This window comes from Stegodyphus dumicola, chromosome 4 (assembly GCF_044657685.1).
Source record: "Stegodyphus dumicola isolate Sdum_Otavi_A_Nest chromosome 4, ASM4465768v1".
Lineage (NCBI taxonomy): Eukaryota > Metazoa > Arthropoda > Arachnida > Araneae > Eresidae > Stegodyphus > Stegodyphus dumicola.
Genome location: NC_140771.1, coordinates 216,318,597 through 216,341,126, shown reverse-complemented (window position 1 = coordinate 216,341,126; position 22,530 = coordinate 216,318,597). Strand labels below are relative to the sequence as shown.

At 32.4% G+C, this 22,530-nt stretch overlaps 1 protein-coding gene across 1 annotated transcript; it reads left to right on the top strand.

Annotated features, from left to right (window-relative positions):
- The first annotated feature begins 995 nt into the window (after positions 1 to 995).
- Positions 996 to 21,376, top strand: LOC118200334 (uncharacterized). The gene is made up of 3 exons (XM_035372288.2): positions 996 to 1,141; positions 15,317 to 15,874; positions 18,677 to 21,376. Exons 2-3 carry the CDS (start codon positions 15,330 to 15,332, stop codon positions 20,460 to 20,462), a joined length of 2,331 nt encoding a protein of 776 aa, XP_035228179.1. The 5' UTR covers positions 996 to 1,141; positions 15,317 to 15,329; the 3' UTR covers positions 20,463 to 21,376.
- The last annotated feature ends 1,154 nt before the right edge of the window (positions 21,377 to 22,530 follow it).

Here is a 22,530-nt window from a genome sequence, read left to right as displayed (position 1 = left end):
AAACGATAACAATAAGGTAACGATATAGTGCTAGACTAGAGAAATCAATTATACCTACCAGGCTGACTCAGAAACCTGCACCCGTGATATACTTACTAAATGGCCAGAATGCGTAGACGCTACTAATATTAACAGCTGGGAGATAAAATAGTAAACGTGCTCTTCACTGGCGGGATCACGCTCTGCCTAACATTTTCATCTCAAAAGTTTAAATACTCTCGTTCGCCAACTTAATTTGCATACTGGCGAGGAAATGCGAGGGGAATAAGAGAATTCGGGTAAGGCTCAAAAATTAAAATAACTGTTAGCGGGGCACTACAATTTTGTTGTGAGGTACATTTATCTTCTGTTAAATTTTATTATAAGATGGACTTTCCAAATTTCTTCTTTGCATTGTTCGGGACTTATGCAGTTGATGCAATAACAAGAACTGGATTACACAATTTGCTTATATGTCGCAATAATTACTTTTAATTATAACTTATAAGCAGTCTAAGTTACTAGGCCATTTCCGAATAATTATTAACGAGCAATAACTACAATTTGTTACAACAAAAGTAATATCTCTCTTGAATTTGTCAATTGGGGAATGACAGAATTATGCATGAATGTTACTTATGATACATTAGAATTTCAATTCTATTTTTCTTGGTCAATTCACAGCTAGATGGGAGTTTTGTGTAAGTTGCTGGAACGTGAAAATGATATACAAGATAAATTTATTGTAAATGTATTATGGTATGCTTGATACATCGGACTAGTTCCCAAAGCCCTCTTAAGCCGTAAGCCGAACAGGAATCTGGCATTCACTTCACATAACTTTCTATCCACTGTTTTCCCCTTCTCAGGATCACAAATCATTGTCACAGTACCTACAGGGCAAAATTGGGGAGGGGGAGAGTTAGTAGCATCTTCTTTACGTCAGAGAGGGAGCGTCTGAGACTTCTCGTTCCGTTGACCTGAATACAACGAGGCCAAAACGGCGCGAACGGACCAACCAGTAACAGTTTTCATTCACCTCGTATTTAAGACATCTAGTAACACTCGACCTACAGCTTTAATTCTACATTCGACTTTCGAAGAGCAAGGTCACATTATTATCGCCTTGTAAAACCGAAGATCATCCACCCCGCAAAGAAAGGTAGGCCCGAATTTTACATTTGGATGGAAAATTACAATTTGTATTCATCTTCTTTAGAAAATTGATCGCTTTGTTGGCTGAAGAGATTTCCTACTTAACTCATTTTATAACTGAAAAATAAAAGGCAAAAATTTATATGAAAATAGTGAGATTATGTTAATATATATTAATTTATTAACTTATATTAATTAATTAACTTGGATTATCTATTAATTTATACGTTTTTATTTATCTGCAATAAAAATCTTTTTTAGAGATAAAATTTTAGCAATGTTTCAACTCTAATAAATTTTAAATTAGCCTATATCATTACTGATTTATGTGCTTTAAATTTATCTCATTATTGATATTGCTGTTATTAAATATAAACATGATTTTTTTATTCAATAGATTTGTTAATGATTGGTACGAAATGCTATAAAGATGCATGTGAATAATGTAAAAAAATCTTGTAGCTACTTAAAGCTAAAATTCTCTTAAATTAAGTCTAACTTTTGAATTTAGTAATCAATGGATGTTTTTTTTAATTTAAATACACGAAAATATTTCTGTAGAGTAAAAATGTCATATCATCAAGCCTTTCATTTAACATTCATCAAAATAATCAATTTTAATAAAAATCAACAACCTAAATTTTCTTTAAAATTTCTAAATCTGTACAAAATACTTACTACTTTAATTTAATTAAACGTAATTATATACGCTGTAAGAACGATAATGATACTTTTTTTGCGAAGAAAATATTTCGAAAACCATTGCGGAGTATTAAGTCCTTTGCTCTGTTTTCCTGCTTTAATTTTATTTCAGTGAAACACTTTCTTTTCGAAAAAACACAGCAGCGGAGAGAGTAGTAAAGTCCTTGAACGCTGGTATCGAATGGGCTAGCAGTATCGTCGTTTTCATGATTTTTCCATGTGTAACGTGTATGCCAGCCAGTTTCCCTTAGAAAGTCCTCCACGAAGGCAGGCAGAGCTCTTCAGTGTTTGCTACTATCAAATAAGCCAAACCAATCAATGAAAAACCTTACGCTCAGTTTGATATTAAATGAAAGGGAGAAAGAGAGAAGTCTTATCACATTGTGGAAAAAAAAAAAAAAACATTAATGATAACATATGCAATAAATTGCCACAATAAAGAATAAATTCCAATGTATAATAATGAATTTCAAGTTTAAAAGGCTATACTGACTTTAAAATAACAGGTCAAATTTTTTAACACAGGAATTTCTTGCTTCCGAAGAAGATAATTTCCTTGCGTCCAGAAGCTAGTCACTTTTGAGATGAAATTAAGACCACTTAAGATCATTTTTGAAAATGGAGATGCTTTATAAGATAATTTGTTCTAGGAAAGGATTCATCATTTTAATACTTCAATGTCTGTTGCATAGTTATTGTTTTAAGAAAAAATGCTTGTTTTTCTGTTCTTATATTCTGGAAAAAAATATTGGCAAGCTTCCTAGTTAACATTACTAGTTAATGAGAAAATAGTTAGTTTCATGAATATTATACAGGAAACTATACACCCTTGTTATATAATAAAGCATTTAGTAACACGTTATCAATTCTTAAATCCATATTATCTACCATAGCAACTAAGAGAAATCATTTTCAGCTGGATACTGAAGAAATTTTGCTTATTTAAATGATAACTAGTTCGCTGTTTTTTGTTATGTTTAAATGATAAATATTGATAAAGGTGTAAGAATTTTTTCTTCCGTTTTTCTTTCATGTTTTAATTACGCTACACTGTATGAGTACTGTATACTGCCTGTTACCCGGATGCGGATTATCCGCGGTACCCACGCACTCATTTTTACTGCTATTCTCGAGAATGTGCAAACTATAAACCCTCGCAGGAGAAAGGTACTTCCTGATACAGAAATCGGATAAGTCTAAGCAATAACTGAAACAATATACCAAAAAACCTGAAAATGTAAAATTCTTCGAAAATGCCGATCGTAAAAACGTCGAGAAGTGGTTCAATGCAGATTCGACTGAACCGGGCTTTCAAGGCTTGAGTGATGCGGATATCGTTTCAAATATTCCAGAAACAGAAGGAAGAGGGATGATTTTGAAAATAAAGCGAAACAGAATTAACAATGGTATTAATTTCGTGACACCAGTGACTTCTGTTGAAGCTCTATTGGACTTCTTCAAACAAAATAGCATTCGAAAATGGTAAATAACACTTATGCAATGTACCAAATATTTAAACGTTCTCAAAAAGAGGTAAAATTCCTGAATTTTTTAAGAATTGAACATATACAATATGCATCAAAATTGATAGCTAGAATTATCTCAGCTTTTCAATTATTCGCCACCTGCTTCCTCGGCATTAACCCCAATAATCGAGAGTACACTGTATATAAATGATAAAAAATTTCAAGGATAGTAACATAAATGTTGTGATAAATTTTAGAAATTTATCAAGCATTCATAATTATATTTATATAAGACTAAATATTATTTATACAAATAGATTAACATGCTTTATTTCATATTTTTACAATCTCGAACAATGGTGGAAGCTTTTAATATAATATATATTTGATCCACCCTGTGTATTATATGTATATATACACATACATTATATACAGAATATATAATGTTTAGCCTTATATATATTTCTTCTTTTACGTATTTATATATATATGCATATGTGTACATATACATAATATAAAATATTTAGCCTTATATACATGTATTTTTAATTTTACATGATATAAAATGTTTAACTATACATGTATATATTCTTATTATATTTCTTCGTTTATATATATATATATTATTTTTATATATATATATATGTGTGTGTGTGTGTATGTGTGTAAGATAAAAAGTGTCTTAAAAGTAGCGCCATAAGTCTAATTGCGTCATTGAAATTAATCATGCAATCTTATGTAACGCTTAATGCAGATACCTCTTGCCCATTCAAACTATTCTAACAATTATTTCGAAAATATCTTACAGCTCTGCTTCTTATAGTATTATAATAAGAATTCTATGTTGCCCAGATGATATGGTGGTTAGGGGAGCCCACTGAGATACCGAAGAGCCCGGGTTCGAATCCCGGAAAAGCCATGGATGCAAATTATCTGTTCCCTCATATGAGGTAAAGGTGACCGCCTGTTTAGATGCCTCCACAATAAAATGGCCATCCCTTTTGGCTTTAGCAGTGGCCAATGCTGGAAAAGGCAAGTGCAAACCATTCGATAAAAAAAAGAAAATATGGATTATATTTCTCTCAAAAATTATTTTTAGCTGAACATAGGATTATCCCAATCCTTTTCCATACTATGATATGATATCAGTGGTTATGTTACACTTTCAGATAACAAAAGGAATGCTGTTATTAAATACTAATTAAAATAAGCGAAAGTAACAAAAGATTTCACCTCTCTTACCAGTGCATCATGTAAAACAACCTCTGACCACAGATCTATAGTCATTCCATAACAAAAAGCTTATTTTTATAAATATAGATAATTATAAGAAAAATTCTTTCATACTTTAGAACTGTTTTCTTTATTCATAAATGAGACGATTCATGATTCGTTTAAAGGGCATGTTTCTGCCATGTTTTCTCAGCTCTGTTATGATTTTAATTTTTCGGTTTGCATTGTAGTTACCGTCATTTAAATCGTCACGCCAGTTGAGGTTCTGAGCAAGCTTGGCATTAGGATAATTTGTGTAGTCTTGACTACTAGCTTACATTATAAATTTTGAATTTGATCGTTACTTTAATTTTCATCGCTACAAAGGGTGGCTGAAATATATTATTAATGGTGATATTGTGAGCAATAGACTTGATTTTATGTTCAAGTTCTGTTTTAAATAAAAAGGCACTTTAACTTTTTCAAGGTTTGTAGCTCATTTCAGACACATAATTCGCTTAACATCTGTTAGGAGTTCGATGCTAATTTATGTTCCCGAAGAAAGTCAAACTCTGGGTAACTCTATAAAACGAAGAAAGTCAAAATCTATAGAGTTTGACTTTCTTCGTTTTATAGAGTGTGACTTTATATCAAATCAGAGTTTCAAACTCATACATTAAATAATGCTTTACTTCAGTCTCTTGCAAATAACCCATTGATTGTATGTAAAATACTGAGATGATAAACATATAGATAAGCGTACTGTTATCTTTCTAATGGCTCAAACATCCTGTCATCAAATGGTACAACAGTCATCTAAATGATTTCGGAGAGCGTGTTTAACTTCTTTATTATTCATTGTTTCATCTTTCAGAACTAATGGTGACAGAGATTATGTTCGTGATACGAATAAGGGCAATGCGTATAATAAAAAGGAAAATATCGTTATGCTTGTTTTTCAATCTACAAACAAAAATGAATTTGGTTTCTGGGTAATATTAAAAATGATTCATTCGCGAAATCCACAACTGCTAAGTGTTAATACAAACAATATGAATAAAGCTTTCTTTGTATTAAATATGCTGTCTGAAAAGCTAATGTATAACTTTAAAAATGTTTTGGTTCGAATAATTAACGACTTTTACTCTAAATCTCAAGAAGGCGCGAAAATAAAAAATTCTAACAATCCAAAAATATTTCGACAATATGGCCATATGTAAATGTAAGTCAAATTTACATATTTGCTTTAAAATATTTGAAAATAGTAAATTATATAAAATTCTGATAAGTTTTGATATGCGTAAGTGCTTTGAAACTGAATCTTACTTAACGTTATTAGTCCAAAGGGATTTGAATCCCGAAGGACTATTAGTTTCGTTTTGGCATTTTGCGTCGGACGGATAAATGTCGGTTCACTTTTCAAACTGTTGCCATAAAATGTTAGAGTCCTGCATTATATTTGAAGAAATTAAATAATGAAAATCTGCGTAAATGTATGTATATTTCTCACATTGTCATAAAATAACGGTACATAGAGTCATCGAATTTTGAATAACGTAATCCTCCAACGAATATGAGCATGTGGAAGACGAAATTTGAAATTTGAAATTTGTTTTATGATCGATTTCCTATTTTTTAAAACTTTGACGAATTTTTGATTAACAAACTCAAGGATTTCAAAGCGAGCAATGGCAACGTTGTGCAGAAAAAACATTTTTATCTCCAGCGCGTGAGTCTCTGTATCGGAAATTCTAAAGATACGCTCGTTTTAAAACTATTTTGCGATATTGCTGTTGCACTGGATTTTATGGTTTAAGTGCGAGGAACATGATATTTAATAAAGAAAGGTAACACACAAAATGTTAAAAAACGCCCCTTTGGACGTAATTTAAAATCTGAAACATTTCAGATTTTTGTTTTAGTTAAATTTAGAACTATTTGCCGTTATTTATATTTTCTTAAAAAATGGGAATTGCTTAATTAAAGCTGTTTGTGATATTAGGCAAGTTGTCGTTGTCGCAAAATTTCATTGCATATGTAACGAAGAATCACAGTGTAGGTTTCCTAATGTGACGTAATAGCTTATATAATTCAAGTCGATTTGAGTCATAAGAAAGATAAGAAATAATGCCATTCCTTGTGGCTATTAAAGCTCTGCAATTTAAAAAAGTTTCGCTTATTACGATTTAAATTTTAATTCGAAGCTGGAGCATATTTCGGCATTTTCTAAACTTTCAATCCATCGTACAATTCTGAAAATAATTTAATCCCTTTTTTTAGTGAAAACATTTATGCCAAATACCACATATCTTTTATATATAGTAAAACAGAAATTTAAAAATAAAATATTAAACTTTGAAAAAACAGGGTTTACGTACTTGCTTTAAGATACAAAAACATGCTTCCTGTTAAGTTTTGTATTATAATATTTTTTATTTTAAAGTTTGCATCCTTTTATTTACTTTTATTTTACTGAAACAACTGCCAGAATCTCTTGCAGTTTTAAAAGTAAACAATTAATTCATTTTCATTTTAAAATAAATAGAATTTTACCTTATTTTCCGAAAACAAAATTAAAGTGGGGATCAAATATATTTTAATTGTTTCAGTTAAATTAAAATTTTAAAAATCTACTTTACTAAAAAATTTTACTAAATTACTAAAAAATTTTTAGCGATTTTTTAAACTTCGTTTAAAAGCGCTAAAAATTATAAAATGCATTTAAATAATGCCTCAAAATAGGTAACATTTTATGGAGATTCATTCAATCATTCAGCTGAAAACCTGAATCAAAATCATAAACATTAATTGACGTAAATTTACGTTTAGTAGTTATGCTTTCAACGCTTCATTACGCTTTCTTTATTTCCAAATAATTGACATCTAGGTACTACAAACAGAAATGAAGAATTTTCTCTTAGTCGTTCAATTATCTTTTGCTTTAAGATTTTGCTCGATTATAGCTAGCTTTTACTCGAGGATTCATCGCATCCTATGGAAGAAAGCTAATTTAGCAACAAAGAAAAAATGTAATTTTTTGAGATCCAGGTTAACAACTGCTTGCGAATTTGATTTCTTTAATAGCATTGCAGCATATTTTAGGCTTCAAGAATGACACCTAATTTTGCAATAACGTTTTTGATACAGAAGATGTTGTAAAGGTAAAAATAACGCTCCAGCAAATTATAAAGCAATGGCTTTTACGATATTCATTAAGGGGACTCATACACCTTAAAACCCATAAGATCTTCGAATATGTGACTGTTGCAAGAATTGGGATAACTTATTTATTTTAAAAGCGATTACTTCCAACTTTTTACAGCTGACTACATAATATAGCTGAGTACTTTACTCTAAATCTCAAATATTTGTGATAATACAAACTTTCTGATTACTATTCTTTCTGAAATAGTAATCAGAAAGTTTGTGTTGTCACAAATATTTTTATAATATAATCCGTTTTGTGACAAAAGTTTTTGCCATGTTTCCACCTTGCGCGCACAGTTTAAAACATTCTGTTGCATAATTTGATTCCATATATAATATGTAGCTTTCATAACATTTGAAAATTTTGTGAACCAAAATTTTTAAGAATTCCATGTTAAATTTTTATTTTATTTGAAGTTGAGTTTATAAAATGTATTTTATTAAAAAAATCTGTAATGTTTTTGTACATAAAATTTTTTAATATTCAAATATTCATCAAATTTTTGGTTCAGGTAGAAGATAGTGCCCATATAAAAAATTCCATCAACTTTCAAGTATGTACCATTAGCCATTTTTAAAATATCATGCGCGCAAGGTGGAAATATGACGAAATATTTTGAAACAAAGTGGATTAAATTACAAAAATATTTGTGGCAACACAAACTTTATGGTTACTAGTTCCCAAAGCAGCTATATTATATAGTCAGCTGTAAAAAGTTGGAAGTAATTGCTTTTAAAATAAATAAAATATCCCAATTCTTGCAACAGTCCCATATTCGAAGATCATAAGGGGTTTAAGGTGTATGAGCCCCCTTAAATAATCCGAAGAAAGAGAGTTATCAAATTATCAGTTATAAAAACTTAAAAATAAAGTTATCGAGTTATGAAAAACACAAAAAGTACGATCATTCTTCATGTTCTTCTAAAAATTGTATTCCGAGACAGTTTGTTCTATTTGGCAATGTACATGAAACACGAAGATACTAAACAGTGATGTCAAATAAGAGAAGTTTCGGGGATGAAAGACAAAACTACATAGGAGGACAGGAAGACTATCTAAAGGAAATGAAGAAAATTTGTGCATACGAAATTATTTCCTGAAAACATTTTCTAACCCTTTAATTAATCTAGGCGAAAACTGAGTTTCGCTTCCCCGTCGCGCGCCATCTTTTCCGCCGATCTACTTACATAAAGCATGACCATCAACAAACCAATAAAAATCGGAGCAATGGGTCAGAAAATCCCTTCTGGCCTAAAGATGCCACTCAAAAACTAAGCTATCCTTTCGAAAATAACGAGGACAAGTATCGGGAAAATCAGTGGCCACCCGCTACAATTAATCCATTTGAAGGTCATGAACTTCAAAGGAAATCTTTACAGAATATCCATCGAATTAACAATAACAAAATTACCGTCGTGCGGTTAGTAACAGACATAAATGGATAATACCCAATTTTTATAAGAAAACTGTAACCTTTATCCTATAAATCGCATTTGCTGTAAAGCAGACTTGAAAAACCTGTCAGATGACTATGCAAAACCATTCTAACCAATTTCTTGAGGAGATTTGAGCTGTTTATTAGCTTAAAATGAAACTTGTTTCCGTTTATATTGCAGTCACCTTTTGATACCTGATTATATTTAATTTTTTATCAAAATAACTGTAGGGAATGCATTGTTGGTGATTGTTATCTTTGTATCTTAATATAAAGCAGGTGGATAGCATTCTGCAAATTCTAAATGTCAAAGGCTAAATGAAATCTGGTAATACTGCTTAAGCATGATTTTATGAAACCGTCCATTTGAGAAATTATTCTTAGATTATCAACGATTTTCTTTTGAAATTGCAATATAAATAAATTCACATTATTAACGCACATTAGTACATTACATGCCTTCCAATAATTTTTACTCATCTCAAATTCAAGAATTTATTTTTATTTTATATTTATTTTTTTATTTATTTTATATTTATTTTATTTTTATTTTATATTTATTTATATTTATTTAAGAATTTATTCAATTTTTTTTTCATAACGTTCTTTATTAGTAAAATGATAAGATGTAAAATAATCCAAATTGGGGTGTTTAACCAGCTTTCTATAACATGAATCTTAATGATTTTTTTAGAATCAAATTTTTATCAAAAGCATATATTCAGAACGATCCTCATTTTCTATTTATAGTTTATATATGTGGTATATGAGATACGCTCAAGTTACGCGGTATGCTAGGCTCACTTGACTCTGAAGACCCTTGATACATACATCTTGTAAACGAGCCATTTCTTTTGACCTAATCCAAATCTAAGCTTACCCATTTTAGCAACAGAAGTGCAGTATCAAGTCACTATATTGAAGACAATGAACAACCTGTTGGTTGAATAGCTTTAATTTTAATCTGTGTTATGAGTTTTATACTAGTAGTTCATTCATAAATGGGTTCGTGACAGCATTTAGAAAGTAACGCGAGGTCATAGATTATGCATTAATGGGGGTTATCATCTTCAATATCGCAAATACTTTTTTTTTTTTCAAATAGAATAAAGAAACATTTCTGGTGTAATTTCTCGAGGAAGAATGTCATATTTTTTGGTTGTAAAGAATGTAGGCATTTTCAATTTTTCTGATTCTAAGTTTACTTGCATTTTAGTTTTGTCTTGTCTGCGCGCTTGCAATCATCTATAATTCATTTATATATATAAACTAAAACTTCGTATAAAAATTTATATGTATATATATATATATATATACAAGCTAAAACTTCGTGATAAAAACGTATAATTCGGATTGAACTAAAATAAAGAAAATTATGCAAGTTTTCTGAAACTTCCAAATTTTAACATGAAAAAAATGAACCATATTATCATATTTTTACTAAATTCGTAATTTGAAACGATTGTGTTTTAGGTCGAAAATCCAGTCTATTCGTGAACTATTTTCAAATTACGATGATTACTGTTACTTTCTAGGGAACTGTGGAATAATTATAAGAAAAATTTTTTAAATGGCCAAAGGAAATGCATTGCTAGCATCTTTAAGTTTCTTATGTTTCTAGTATCTTAGTTAAAATAAGTCTGTAATTTAAGTAAGAGAAGAAATTCTTTCACGCTTTAAAAGTCAATTCTTGTTTCAAACACAGATAAAAATGATTGCCATAAAGAATGATATCTATGGTAAATGTTTAACATACAGGTCATTTATCTATGCCTTTCCATGCTGTGACGAAGCGTGGAAAACAATGACACCTTAAAATTTAGATTTGGAGTTACCTCCATGCTGCGAGATTGCTTCTGAATTGCAAAGAAAGACAGCCCTTCATTTAAAGATATTTCTGATTAAAATAAGGCTGCTAAGATTTGGCAATGAATTGTTTTTCAGCAGAATACATATTCTCTTATATTATATTATCTCTTAGAAGTGCTTTTGTAATATTTTCACTAATTCTTTCGATTTTCTTTTCAAATTTTGTGCGTTAAAGTAATGTTTGCAAAGTCTTTTAAGCCGTAGAGTATTTTATATTTGTACAAACGTTGGAAACAATATTTGCTAGGCGAATTTAGGGAATTAGGTGTGTGTGTGTGATTATGGCAAAGCCTCGAGGGCTATCTGCCTAAGGGGAGGGATGCCTTCGTGGAGGACTTTCTAAGGGAAACTGGCTCGTATACACGTTACACATGGGGAAAACCACGAAAACGCCCATGCAGCCAGCCCGTTCGCGGGATTCGAACCTCGGACCGAACTACCAGTGTTCAGCGACTTTACCGCTCGGCCGCTGGTGAGCCCTTTAGGAAATTAGGAAATTTATTGTTTAATAACTCCATTGAAGTTGTACTTCTTTAATTTGTAAATATATCATAGTGATGCAATTTAACATCGCTTAAGTGCTACATCAAAGATTATGGACCACCTTGCATAGAAAGCGAAAGATTTAAGAAGTTAAAAATCAGTTGTTAATATTTTACATGTAAGCTAAGTACATAACTGTCGTAATGTGTGTAAGTAATGTGTGCGTCGTACGATGAAGGAAATGGATTCACAATTATCCATTATTCACATCTAATGTGTAAAGGAGGCTGTCTCTTAAATTATTTTTAAATATATTGCGTATTAAATTAAAAACACTCAATTAGTTTAATATCCTCTACTTATATGATCTGTTTTTAAATTGCCCTTCTTTCGTTACCAGGTACACTTTTAATAACAAAACTGAAACAAATGCTGATAGTTCACACACTTTCTTGTCATTTACGAAAGTTTCACAAAGCAGATTAGAATTTTTAGTAAAATACGAAATACAACAGCTGCTTTCAGCTATAAGTATTTATTTTATTGTTTACTATATTGTTTACTTTCTGTTTAATACTGAGGGAAAAGGAATAGAACTCGTCTCATGAAACTGTATTTCAGCAACATTACTTGATATTTTAGAAAGCAATATGTCGGGAAACAAGATCGTGATTTAGCGGAAATGATTCAAATGAAATCAATCTTTTATGAAATAAAAAATTGCACAAAAACGTTATCTTTCTTTTGAAAATATCAATATAAATTATAGGCTAAAAAGCTTTGTCCTGTCTTTCACATTAGGTTAAACACGCTCAGCAATTAAGTCACTGTTTTTTGATGTTCATAATGTAGGGAGTTCAACTGAAAGGTGTAACCGAATCTTCAGGTATTTAAATAAGGAGGTAGGGAGGCTACAAGTAAATCTATTGTAAAGGGCGCAACGTTTTATGCATCACCGTACTACTAATGAGAAGGCCTTATTAGCGTAATGATGTTACAATAGCTGTTTTAGCACAGATACTCTACATCTAAATTACTCTGATATTATATTTACAACATTTCAGAAAAAGAAATAATTTTTAAACTTAGATCATTTACGGAGGGAGGTATAAATTAAGATATAGAAACATTTAGTATTATAAACGTATACATGAAATAGTAAGTAACGTATCAAATAAATTATTTAACTTCCTCATAGCATATCAATTAATTTTTGTACAAATAAACACTTTTGTATAAACACTGGGTTAAAGTTCAGCAGCTAACATGAATTAGTGAGTTAAGAATTTTTTTTTTCAATTATTCTGCCGAAATCAGATGTCTTCCACATACTTAAATCATATGCAATATCCTTGAAATATCCAGTTAGTTTGCATTTTCATATTCCAAAACAATATCTGATGCCCATTATTCAGCAAATACCTTATCACTGGACACATATGATGCAGCTTAATTCCTGTTGAAATTCAGGAAATTATTGCTTTTGAATTTTTCGAGGGATTTTATGTTAATTAACCATTTATTATGATTTAAATTTTTACTATAACTTCTTCTTTCTGTATTCCTCACCAGAACGCAGATTAGGTTTTGTGTACGTAAGCCGAGGGTTTGGATGTTTTAGCGTTAAAGCTTGTGGTAATCTTGATTTGTTGTTACTTCCTATCGCCAGCTCTGCCAAAGTTTTATTCTTGCTAATCGACATTTCAAATACTAACTATGTATTGCCGTTAACTATATTCAGCCAGCTTACGCAGCCTGTTGTGTGTGTGTAGTTTTAGACAAGGTTACCTACATTTTAATTTAACTTTATCTTATGTTAGTTTAAATAGCTGTAAGTAGCGGATATTTGTCTATTGCACAAGCAGTGCCTTCTGGTCATTAACGAGATGAATAAAATATTTATTTTAACCGTCTTAAGACGTAGTCATTTATTTCAGACTAAACTGATAATTAAATCGAAGCTCTGAAGGACATTGACACAAGCTTTTAGACATGTCATAATCCTAAAGCATTGATAAAAGATATTTTTAGGGAAAACTACTTTTCTAAAACATTTGAAGAAGGATTAGCAGAAAAAAATAAGCTTAGAATTTTGCACTTTGAAACAATCTTACTGCAAGAACTAAATTCGATAATCAAAGAAATTATTAGAAAGAAATACTTTTAGTTTAAAGAATAGTAACCTGTGATTAGACTTGCGAAGCATTTTCAGGATTATAATTAACTCTTGCTAATTTCTTATACCTTTACACAATAGCTATAATATCATTCACAAATATCAGTTTGTTGTCGAACTAACATTGTGTTAAAATCTGAAAATATTCTGCGTTTCAAGAAATGAAAAAATTTAAACAGTGGTCGGAGGATTAAATGGCACTTTTTAATTTTATTCAGAAGAAAAAGCGAATCACAAGCTATAATTTTCTATTCGACATTAAAAATTTGAATAAAAAGCATAACGCATTTTTAAAATTTCGACAATTTGTCAAACATCCCTTTCGAAGCTGCAGAGTAATTAATGTAAATGTTCGCGATGGTCTTTTTGTACCGTACTCAAAATTTCACTAATATCCCTTAATCAATTTAAATTTTAAGATAGTAATTATTACCTATTATATTATACTTTATTGGTATAAATAACGTCTGTTGCTATGTTCGCAGCTGAACAGACGTTTAATACAACATAATAAAGTTTTAATATACCGTATTTCCTCGCGTATTTTCCCCCCTAGCTTTTTAGCGCCAGTTTCTGAAAAATTTTAAAAATATTCCCTTAATGTTTCCCTTTCTCAATGCTTTCAGAGAAACAGCTTCCCTAAATTTTTAATTCGTTCATATCGGAATGGTTTTCTCTTACTAACAAAGGATAGATCCTCACAAACTACCTGCGTATGTCAGGCCGAACATGTTCCTTCTACAAGCTGTTGAACTTAATGCCAATATAACGACCCATCAACACACGAACTGGCATTTAGAACACGATTTCGATGAATCACTCGAAAAATTCGCCTTCTCTAATATTTTATGGATTATTTGAGTCCTAAAGAGTAGCACAGGCAAAAATAAGAACGGGCGATATTCAAGTTACAGCGAAATAGAAAAAAAACTATTCGATTGCTACATATAGTTATCCAAGACTACTTTTCATTTCTTATATTCTTACTGTAACCACGTTCTTTCAAAATTAAATTATTCACGTAATTTTCCCATCTTGATTTTCAGGTGATAAAATTAGTAGAGGGGGTGGAATACACGAGCATATACGAACACGAATATACTAGTACTATATATATTCATTAAAGACATTCGATATAAATAATGTCCTCCGGATAGAACGAACTTAATGAGTGCTATAAACAAGCTATCCATCTTCTGTAGAAGAGTATCAGTAATGATAGAAATGATGTTCAAATATGTTAATATCCAAGCTTTTAAACAATAGTTAACTTCGTACCTAAATTATTTACAATAAATTATACGGATTATTTCACATCCACGTACGTAATTAAATTTCGTCCATAAAGGTAAACGCATCGGATATGAATTTATTCTTTAAATGCGCTTATTGCCCGTTACTCTCCAGTAAAACATTTAATTTTTTATTTCTGTAACATAATACTTAGAAGTATCAAATCTAATTATTGAGTGTGGAAACAACATATATATATGAGTGACAGAAGTACCAGTTTTATAAATTCTTCTGCTGATAATGTTTATTTTAGCTAAATAATTAGTACAAAATTAAATTTAAACTGATATTTTTCAAGTATTATGTTTAACATATTAAAGCTTTTCTTCTTCTTTCAGGAAGTTTTGAAAAATGATACTGAAGTCCATACCAGCGTTTCTGATCTTATTCCATCTAGTTTCTGGTTGGAATTATGGAGGAGGAGGATGGCATGATAAAATACCAAGGAAAATAGTCGTGAAACATATTCCGAAGCATGTGCCTGTCTATAAACCAGTACCAATACCGAAACTAGTTCCTGTGCCAAGGCCTGTTGGTTTTCTTAAACCTTTAGCTATTGCCAAACCCTTCAGCGTGCCACATGTTGTCCCAGTCATCAAGCACTTTCAGAAACCTTTCCCAGTCTTGAAAGGTTTCCCTTTTCACATCCCTATCCATGTGCCAAAGTTTCATAAAGTACCCATCCCGATCAAGCTGCCAAAACCATATGTCGTCCGTGTGCCGAAACCATACGCAGTAGCGAAAAAATATCCAGTTGCTGTGCCTGTTCACATTCCAAAGCCTTATTTAGTTCCCGTTCTCAAACAAGTCCCTGTCGCTGTGCCCCACAAGGTTCCCAAAGTCATCAATGTCGTGAAAGAAGTACCTGAATACGTCAAGAAACCAGTGCCTGTCTAGTAAGTCCAACATAGCATTTACCTGCGCGCATTTTCTTAAAAAAATATTTAATTGGCTTGAACAGAAAAGTATTCAGAGGTTATTTAAATGAAAGAAAGTTTATGGACTAATTTTTTTAATAATTTCTATGGTTACATTCTTTACATAAAGTAACATTCTTCAGTCTGTTACCTTATACTGTAATTATCTGACAGCTACTATACAGGGTACTGCCAAATTCAACCGACAAATTCAGAGGGGGGTGTACTTCAATAGGATGAAATATTGTCATTCAGCATGAGTTCGCAAACCACGTTTAGTGAGAGAAAATCGCAGAAATAGTTAAGAAGTGTTTGCCTTTTAGTAGAATATAAAAGGCCAATAATGAGTAGAAAAATATGTATTTGACGGGAAGCAGAGTTGCAGTGAATCACAGTTCAAAATCAGAAAGGAGACGAAGAAACGTTTTTATAGGAATTGTTCGAAGCTGTGGCCGCGAAGGTCATTGTACAACCGACATCGAAGGACGAAGGATTACCAGAACCGTTTAAATGTACCCACCGTGTTGGCGATGTCTAGTGAAGCAATAACAATCCGTGCTGTCAATCCTACAGTGTATAAACAGGCGTCTGTAAGCAACCGATTTCAGGTGGCCTAGGAAACGAAATCCAAGAGATTGAGGTCTGGGAAGCGTGGATGCCAAGCAGCAAGTGCGCCTACCGAATCCAATCCACCTCCCGGGAAATGGGACTTACGCATCATATCGCAAAATGCTGGTATATTAGCATGTATGAACCTTATGTTCTATCGCAGAGTGGCCGGTATTCCCTGCTTGAAATCCGGAGGGCGTGCTGTAGGAAAACAAGGTAATTTGAGCTACCGAGATATTCGGGTAGAAAGTATGGTCTCAACATACGATTTCCAAGAATTCCTGCCCAGGTATTAATACCGAACTTGGGCTGCTTTTTCAATGAGACAGTGCTGTGGGGGATTTTAAGACGACCAAATATGCGCATTGTGCGTGTTGATCACTCATTTCGTTCGTAAAAGAATCTTCATCTGAGAATAAGACAGTAGCGGAAAAGTGTGAATCAGTCTGTGTGGCATCAAGCATGCAGTGTACGAACTCTCCCGAAGGGAGTAATTGGACCTTCTCCACATGGAAAGGCTACATGTTTTCCGTACTCAGAACCTTCCACACTATTTTGTTCCAAATAGCTGCAACCGATCGTGTGCTGGTCGACAGAGAAACGGCAAACCGTTGTTTGTGTTTCAGGTGTTCGCATGTTGTGATTTTGCCCTGCATTTCGCCTCGTTATTTGGAAGGATTCCGTCTCCCGCAGCCATCGATCAGTGTTGTTAAATGTGGTATGGTGTAGACAACGCTTCTCGGATACTGATCTTGGTACACCCTTTCCTAGACTTTCATTACTACTTGTTGGACGTAAATCTGATGCATATCTACATGTTCCTGGTCGTGTAATTTGACAAGTTCTTTTCCGTGAACTACGCCCATGAATTCTACAGTACTCAATAATGAATATTTGCTCGCTGTTTTTATTTCCCCATGTTATATGGAAAATTCGCATACGAGATGGTGTCTTCTCCTTGACCGCTGCTTTTGTTTTTCCCCTAAGTATTGGAAAATGCATACCAGAAGGTTTCTCTTCTTGACCGCTGTGCTCCAAATCCTCGCATTTGTTTGGCACTCTCTTCGTTAGGCTCACTGCCCTCTACATGCCCATTTTTGAGATTTTCGTCGTCTAAACTTGGTTTGCGACCCCATGTTCTACGGTAATTTTTTATCCTCTTGATTCTTACTATTACCTCTTTGTCGATCGAATTTGCAAGCACCCTGTATATCAGAAAAAGGAAAGGTTTCGCGTAAGGTTTGTTGTTACAGCTCATAAATAATAACATTTTAAAATTTCTAATTAGAATCATATTTCCTAAATTATAATTTTTATTGTATGAGAATCAGAATAAATGTTTATCAGGAATTTTATTAATATGAAGAATTTTAATCAGCTGCTTTAGATAACTTAGCAAAGTGTCAACGAAAGTTCGTCGGTTGTCTTGAAGATCCAAATATGTTTTACTATACTGACCCTAAACGTTTTAAGCATTAATGATAAGATATCGTAGTATTAGTAATAAAGGGATTTGAATTTAGAATTTGATATTTCTGAACGATGAAATGTAGAGATTTCATTTAAAATTTCAGGAATGATTTTAGTAATTTTCTTGCTGAAAACTTAGGTCAAAAATTTAAAATGGGCACCTGAATTTGTATTTTTAAACCTATATTTCTCATTGCTGCTTTGAATTACTCAAAGATTTTATTAAGCTGTGAATATCTCACTTACTCACTACCTTATCACATATCGTAATGTGATCATATTTTTTTCAATTATATGGTATACTACATTAGGTATAAACATTTAAAGAGAACTCAAATTAGCATAATATGTGAAGATACAGAACTACGTCCCGGTTCTTCGTATATCCCTAGTGGTGTAAGCAGTTCTTATATTTCTAATGGTAGAGGACTATGTTACGCGTTTCATTGCGCATGTTGCTCCTAAGTTTAAAGTTCGTGCTATTATTACCCCACAGTAGCAAATTTAAGTCTAATTAATTAATTTGATGTAGTTGAATTTTTAACATAAAGAAGTAGGTGTAGAATGTACTGTAAATTTTAAAATAACAATTTTCACAAATTTAAATTTCACAAAATGTACTGAGAATTACATATACATAATACAAAATCTGTTGCTTAATTTAAAATTATACATCTGTGTACTAAAGATTTTATTTTACAGTATTGAAGAAAAGCCATATCAGCATGATTATGGAAATTACAAAGGCACTCCTTACATCCCTAGTGGTGGAGACTATAAAGGCACACCTTATATCCCTAGCGGCGGAGATTACAAAGGTTCTCCTTTCCCATCAGGTATAAGCGAAGGACATAAGGGCTCGCCGTTTCCAGCTGATGTAAGTGGAGGAGGAAAAGGAACACCTTATAATCCGCCTGGAAAAGGAGGATCAGGTTATCATTCCAAGGGCACCAACGTACATGCTACAAGTGCTGCCAGCTTTTTGGCAGCGCATGCTGACAAACTGAAACAACAGAACTCAGGGCAGGGTGATTTTCTAGCCGCTTACAGTCAAAATCAAGCTTATTCAGGTCTGCAAGGGCTTGGAACTGGTATTCATGGAGGTTACCATGGATTGCAAAGTTTCGGCAATGGATATCAGAATTTCGGAGCAAATTTCCATAATATTCAAGGAAGCTATGGTGCTGAAGAACATGGAGGATATGATCTGCATAGCTTAGACAGTATTGGTGGATACGATAATTTTGGCGTATATGGAAGAGGAGCTGAAGCAGGGAAAATAAAAGAAGAAAGCTCAGATGCTGGTCAAGCGAATGCTGGAAGTCATGAAAACAGTGGCGAAGTCACATATGATGATAAAGGTGCCTCTGCGGACCAGATAGATCATGATGGGAAAGATACAACAGGAAATAATGCCGGTTATAGTTTATCATCTTATTCTCTTTCTAGTTATAACGATCAGTCTGGCAGAGGAGGTGGTTATCAGAATGAGCCAGCTGTTGGAGGTTATCATGGTCAGGGCCTTTCGGAAAATGAAGGTCAAGGAGCTTACCAAGGTTACGGTTCCAGTGGCGGCAATAGCAATCAAGATAGTAATGCAGCTTATGGCAACCAAGGAGGAAATGGATTTTCTCAAATACCTGGATTGGCCATCTATAAATTAGAAAACGGAGTTGCCACTCCATTAAGTTACTCTAGCCATGTAGTACAGAATTATAATTCTGGATATCAAGGACAAAACGCTTACGAAAATCAAGAAGCGGGTCAAGGTTACGTCAATAATCAAATAGGTAACGGAGGATACGGGTCACAAAATTACCAGCAGAATGAAGAATCTGATAGTAATCAGGCCCATTATCAGCAAAATTCCTATGGATATCAACCACAACAGTCCCAGTATCCATCTCAAAGTGGCCAAGCATATCATGCTCAGCAAGGAGCAGGAAACTATGATGTGTCTTCATACCAAAACCTGAATAATTATAATGATCAAAGCCAAAGTTCGTACAGCCATCAAGAAAATTCCGAGGCCTATCATAATCAAGCGTCTTATCAAATTAATCCCGACAAGCAAGCTCAATCTGGCTATGAAAATGAAAATGCATCACCTGCTCTTCAGGATTACGGACTGAGAGCAGCATACCCAATCCAGATTGATGTAGGTAATCAAAATCAGATCCAAGGCTCCACTGGAACAGTTTATGTAAGAGCTTATGGTCATCAGGGTGAAAGTGAAAATCAAGTCGCGTACAATGTACAGAACTCAGATAGCTATCAAACAGAAGACAGTCAACCGCAAACAAGCTATTCCGCTTATTCAACCCAAGTTAATGCAGCTGCACCAATTCAACCGAAAACTAACGATGAACCAAAGGCAGCATCAGGTCGGTCTTTAGAAAAGGTTTCCCAAATTGTTGGAAGTTCTGGAGGCTATAGTACGCCGGAAGGAGGAGACACTAAAGGAGGCTCTTGGCAAACAGTGCAATGAAATCATCAATCCATTACATTTGTATGTAAGGGTCCATGTGTACATAAATAATTTTAGTCCAGTATATATATTATGCTGACGTATTTATTTCAGCGAAGACTTCAAAGAATATCATCCCGAGTGAACAGACGCTTTGATGAAAGAGAAGCGTTTCATGTTTTAAGACCTCTCTGATTCTATTTGCGGGGCAAGAACTTTGAAGCCCAGAAGTCTTAAATGTAATTTAAATCGTGTTGAATCATGTGTTTTGTTTTTGCGAAAATTTGAAATTGGTACTGTTATATTTGCCTGATAATGGCTCCGGGAGCTATTGAGAGATGAATGTCTTAAAAATGTATTCTCAGTGACATATATAGATATCGACGGGAGAAAATATCTGGAGAGAAAGAACAAAGTAAATTTTGAAATTTTTAAACGTGTCATATATTTAAAACTACATATCCGATACAATTTTAAAAAATTCGAATAAATATTACAAATGCTTCATTCAGCCATACTAGCTCTTTATAAAGCTTCAATTTAATCATCATTAGCTGTTTTCAGATTTATGAACCCAAAAACTGAGAGCATATTTAAAACCTTAGTATATTATAAACATTATAAACCTTAGTATATTTAGCATATTTTAAACATAATAATATAATTATCATTTGAATCTAGTCTACCGTGTAGGTTTCTGTTCCGAAAAAAATTAATTAATCAGCAGTAACAGAAGATTTAAAAATAAGCATCCATTTAAAGTTTATTCATTGTAAAAATATGTGAATGTTCTCTCCCAGTCATATTTTCCTCAGTCAATTTTATACGAATTTACTGCTCATTTTTTATCTGTGTTTTACAACTTTATGATGTTGTATATGAGGTAAGGTCGTTGTACGACTATATTTGTAAATAAAATGTGTCGATTTGTTAAATGGAGTGATTTCTATGTTATTAAAATAATTACGTTTACATCCTACTTAATAACAAGTAATTTATAAGTATAACAAGTTAAATAAAAACAAGTAATATATAATTTAATAAATTTATTCTAGATTATGCATTAACAATTTTCGAAATGAAAACTCACATGAAATGTAATAACAATTTACTGAAACGATTCATATTCCAAATAAGAATTTTTTAATAAATTAGCAATTATCTTTTCTGAAAGTATATCACTATAAAAAGAAAACAGCAGGAAAATCATTTCTTGTTTTCGTGTTTTGGTCTACGAACTTTGTGAATTGGCAAATCAGCATAAGATCCTCAGTTTTTTTATTCGAATTCGTTTCTTTGCATGGTTAATAATAAATCTTTTCACTTCAGTTTATAAAGTATGAGACGCACGATATTAAAAATTAAACGTATGTGTTGAATAATGATTGTACTATTAATCATCTCTATATGAAAGAATAAAGTTAATAAAAGGCTTAACGATATTTGAATAAAACGTTTAGCGCATAATGATAAGCTGTATCCCAATCAAGCATTAAAAGCACAGTATTGAAATAAAGCTTGTAGAGACGTTAGGTTATTTGGAAGCAGAAGACATGAAAAATGTGCAAGGCCCTTGCCCGGGCTTGAACTTGGACTTCTCGAAATACACTCCGAGTGTGCTACCGTTACACCCCGAAAGTATGCTGAAAGGAGGGAGAAAATAACTTATGAGTTTAAAAACATAGTATTTTAGGCACTTAAAATTCACTGAGACATAGTCTTATATAAGCATAGTGACCGAACATGCACGAATACAATTAATTAAGAAATTTCGTATATTGTACGATGTATTACAATAATCATTGCATTGGGTAAAACGTATCATTACTAAATTAAGCAAAAGGTAAGGGGAAAAGTAAAACATTTTCAGAAAACGAATTATTTTCAGCAAAATGTTATCAAATAGCTGCTTATATCAGTGGCTTTAGAATATCTAGAAAAAATAGATAAATTTGAATTGGATTTTTATTTATATATAACTGAAGATCACGTGTTAGAAAGAAAGCAACTGCTTGGCTGTAAACAAAAACATTTCTGATTTTTGTTGGAAAAATTACAAACATGGTACGAGTCAATGAGTGCATATTTC

Coding starts and splice junctions, on each gene's coding strand:
- LOC118200334 (XM_035372288.2), top strand. CDS start 15,330: ATGATACTGAAGTCCATACCAGCGTTTCTGATCTTATTCCATCTAGTT. Junction 15,875..18,676: donor AAGAAACCAGTGCCTGTCTA/GTAAGTCCAACA, acceptor TTTATTTTACAG/TATTGAAGAAAAGCCATATC.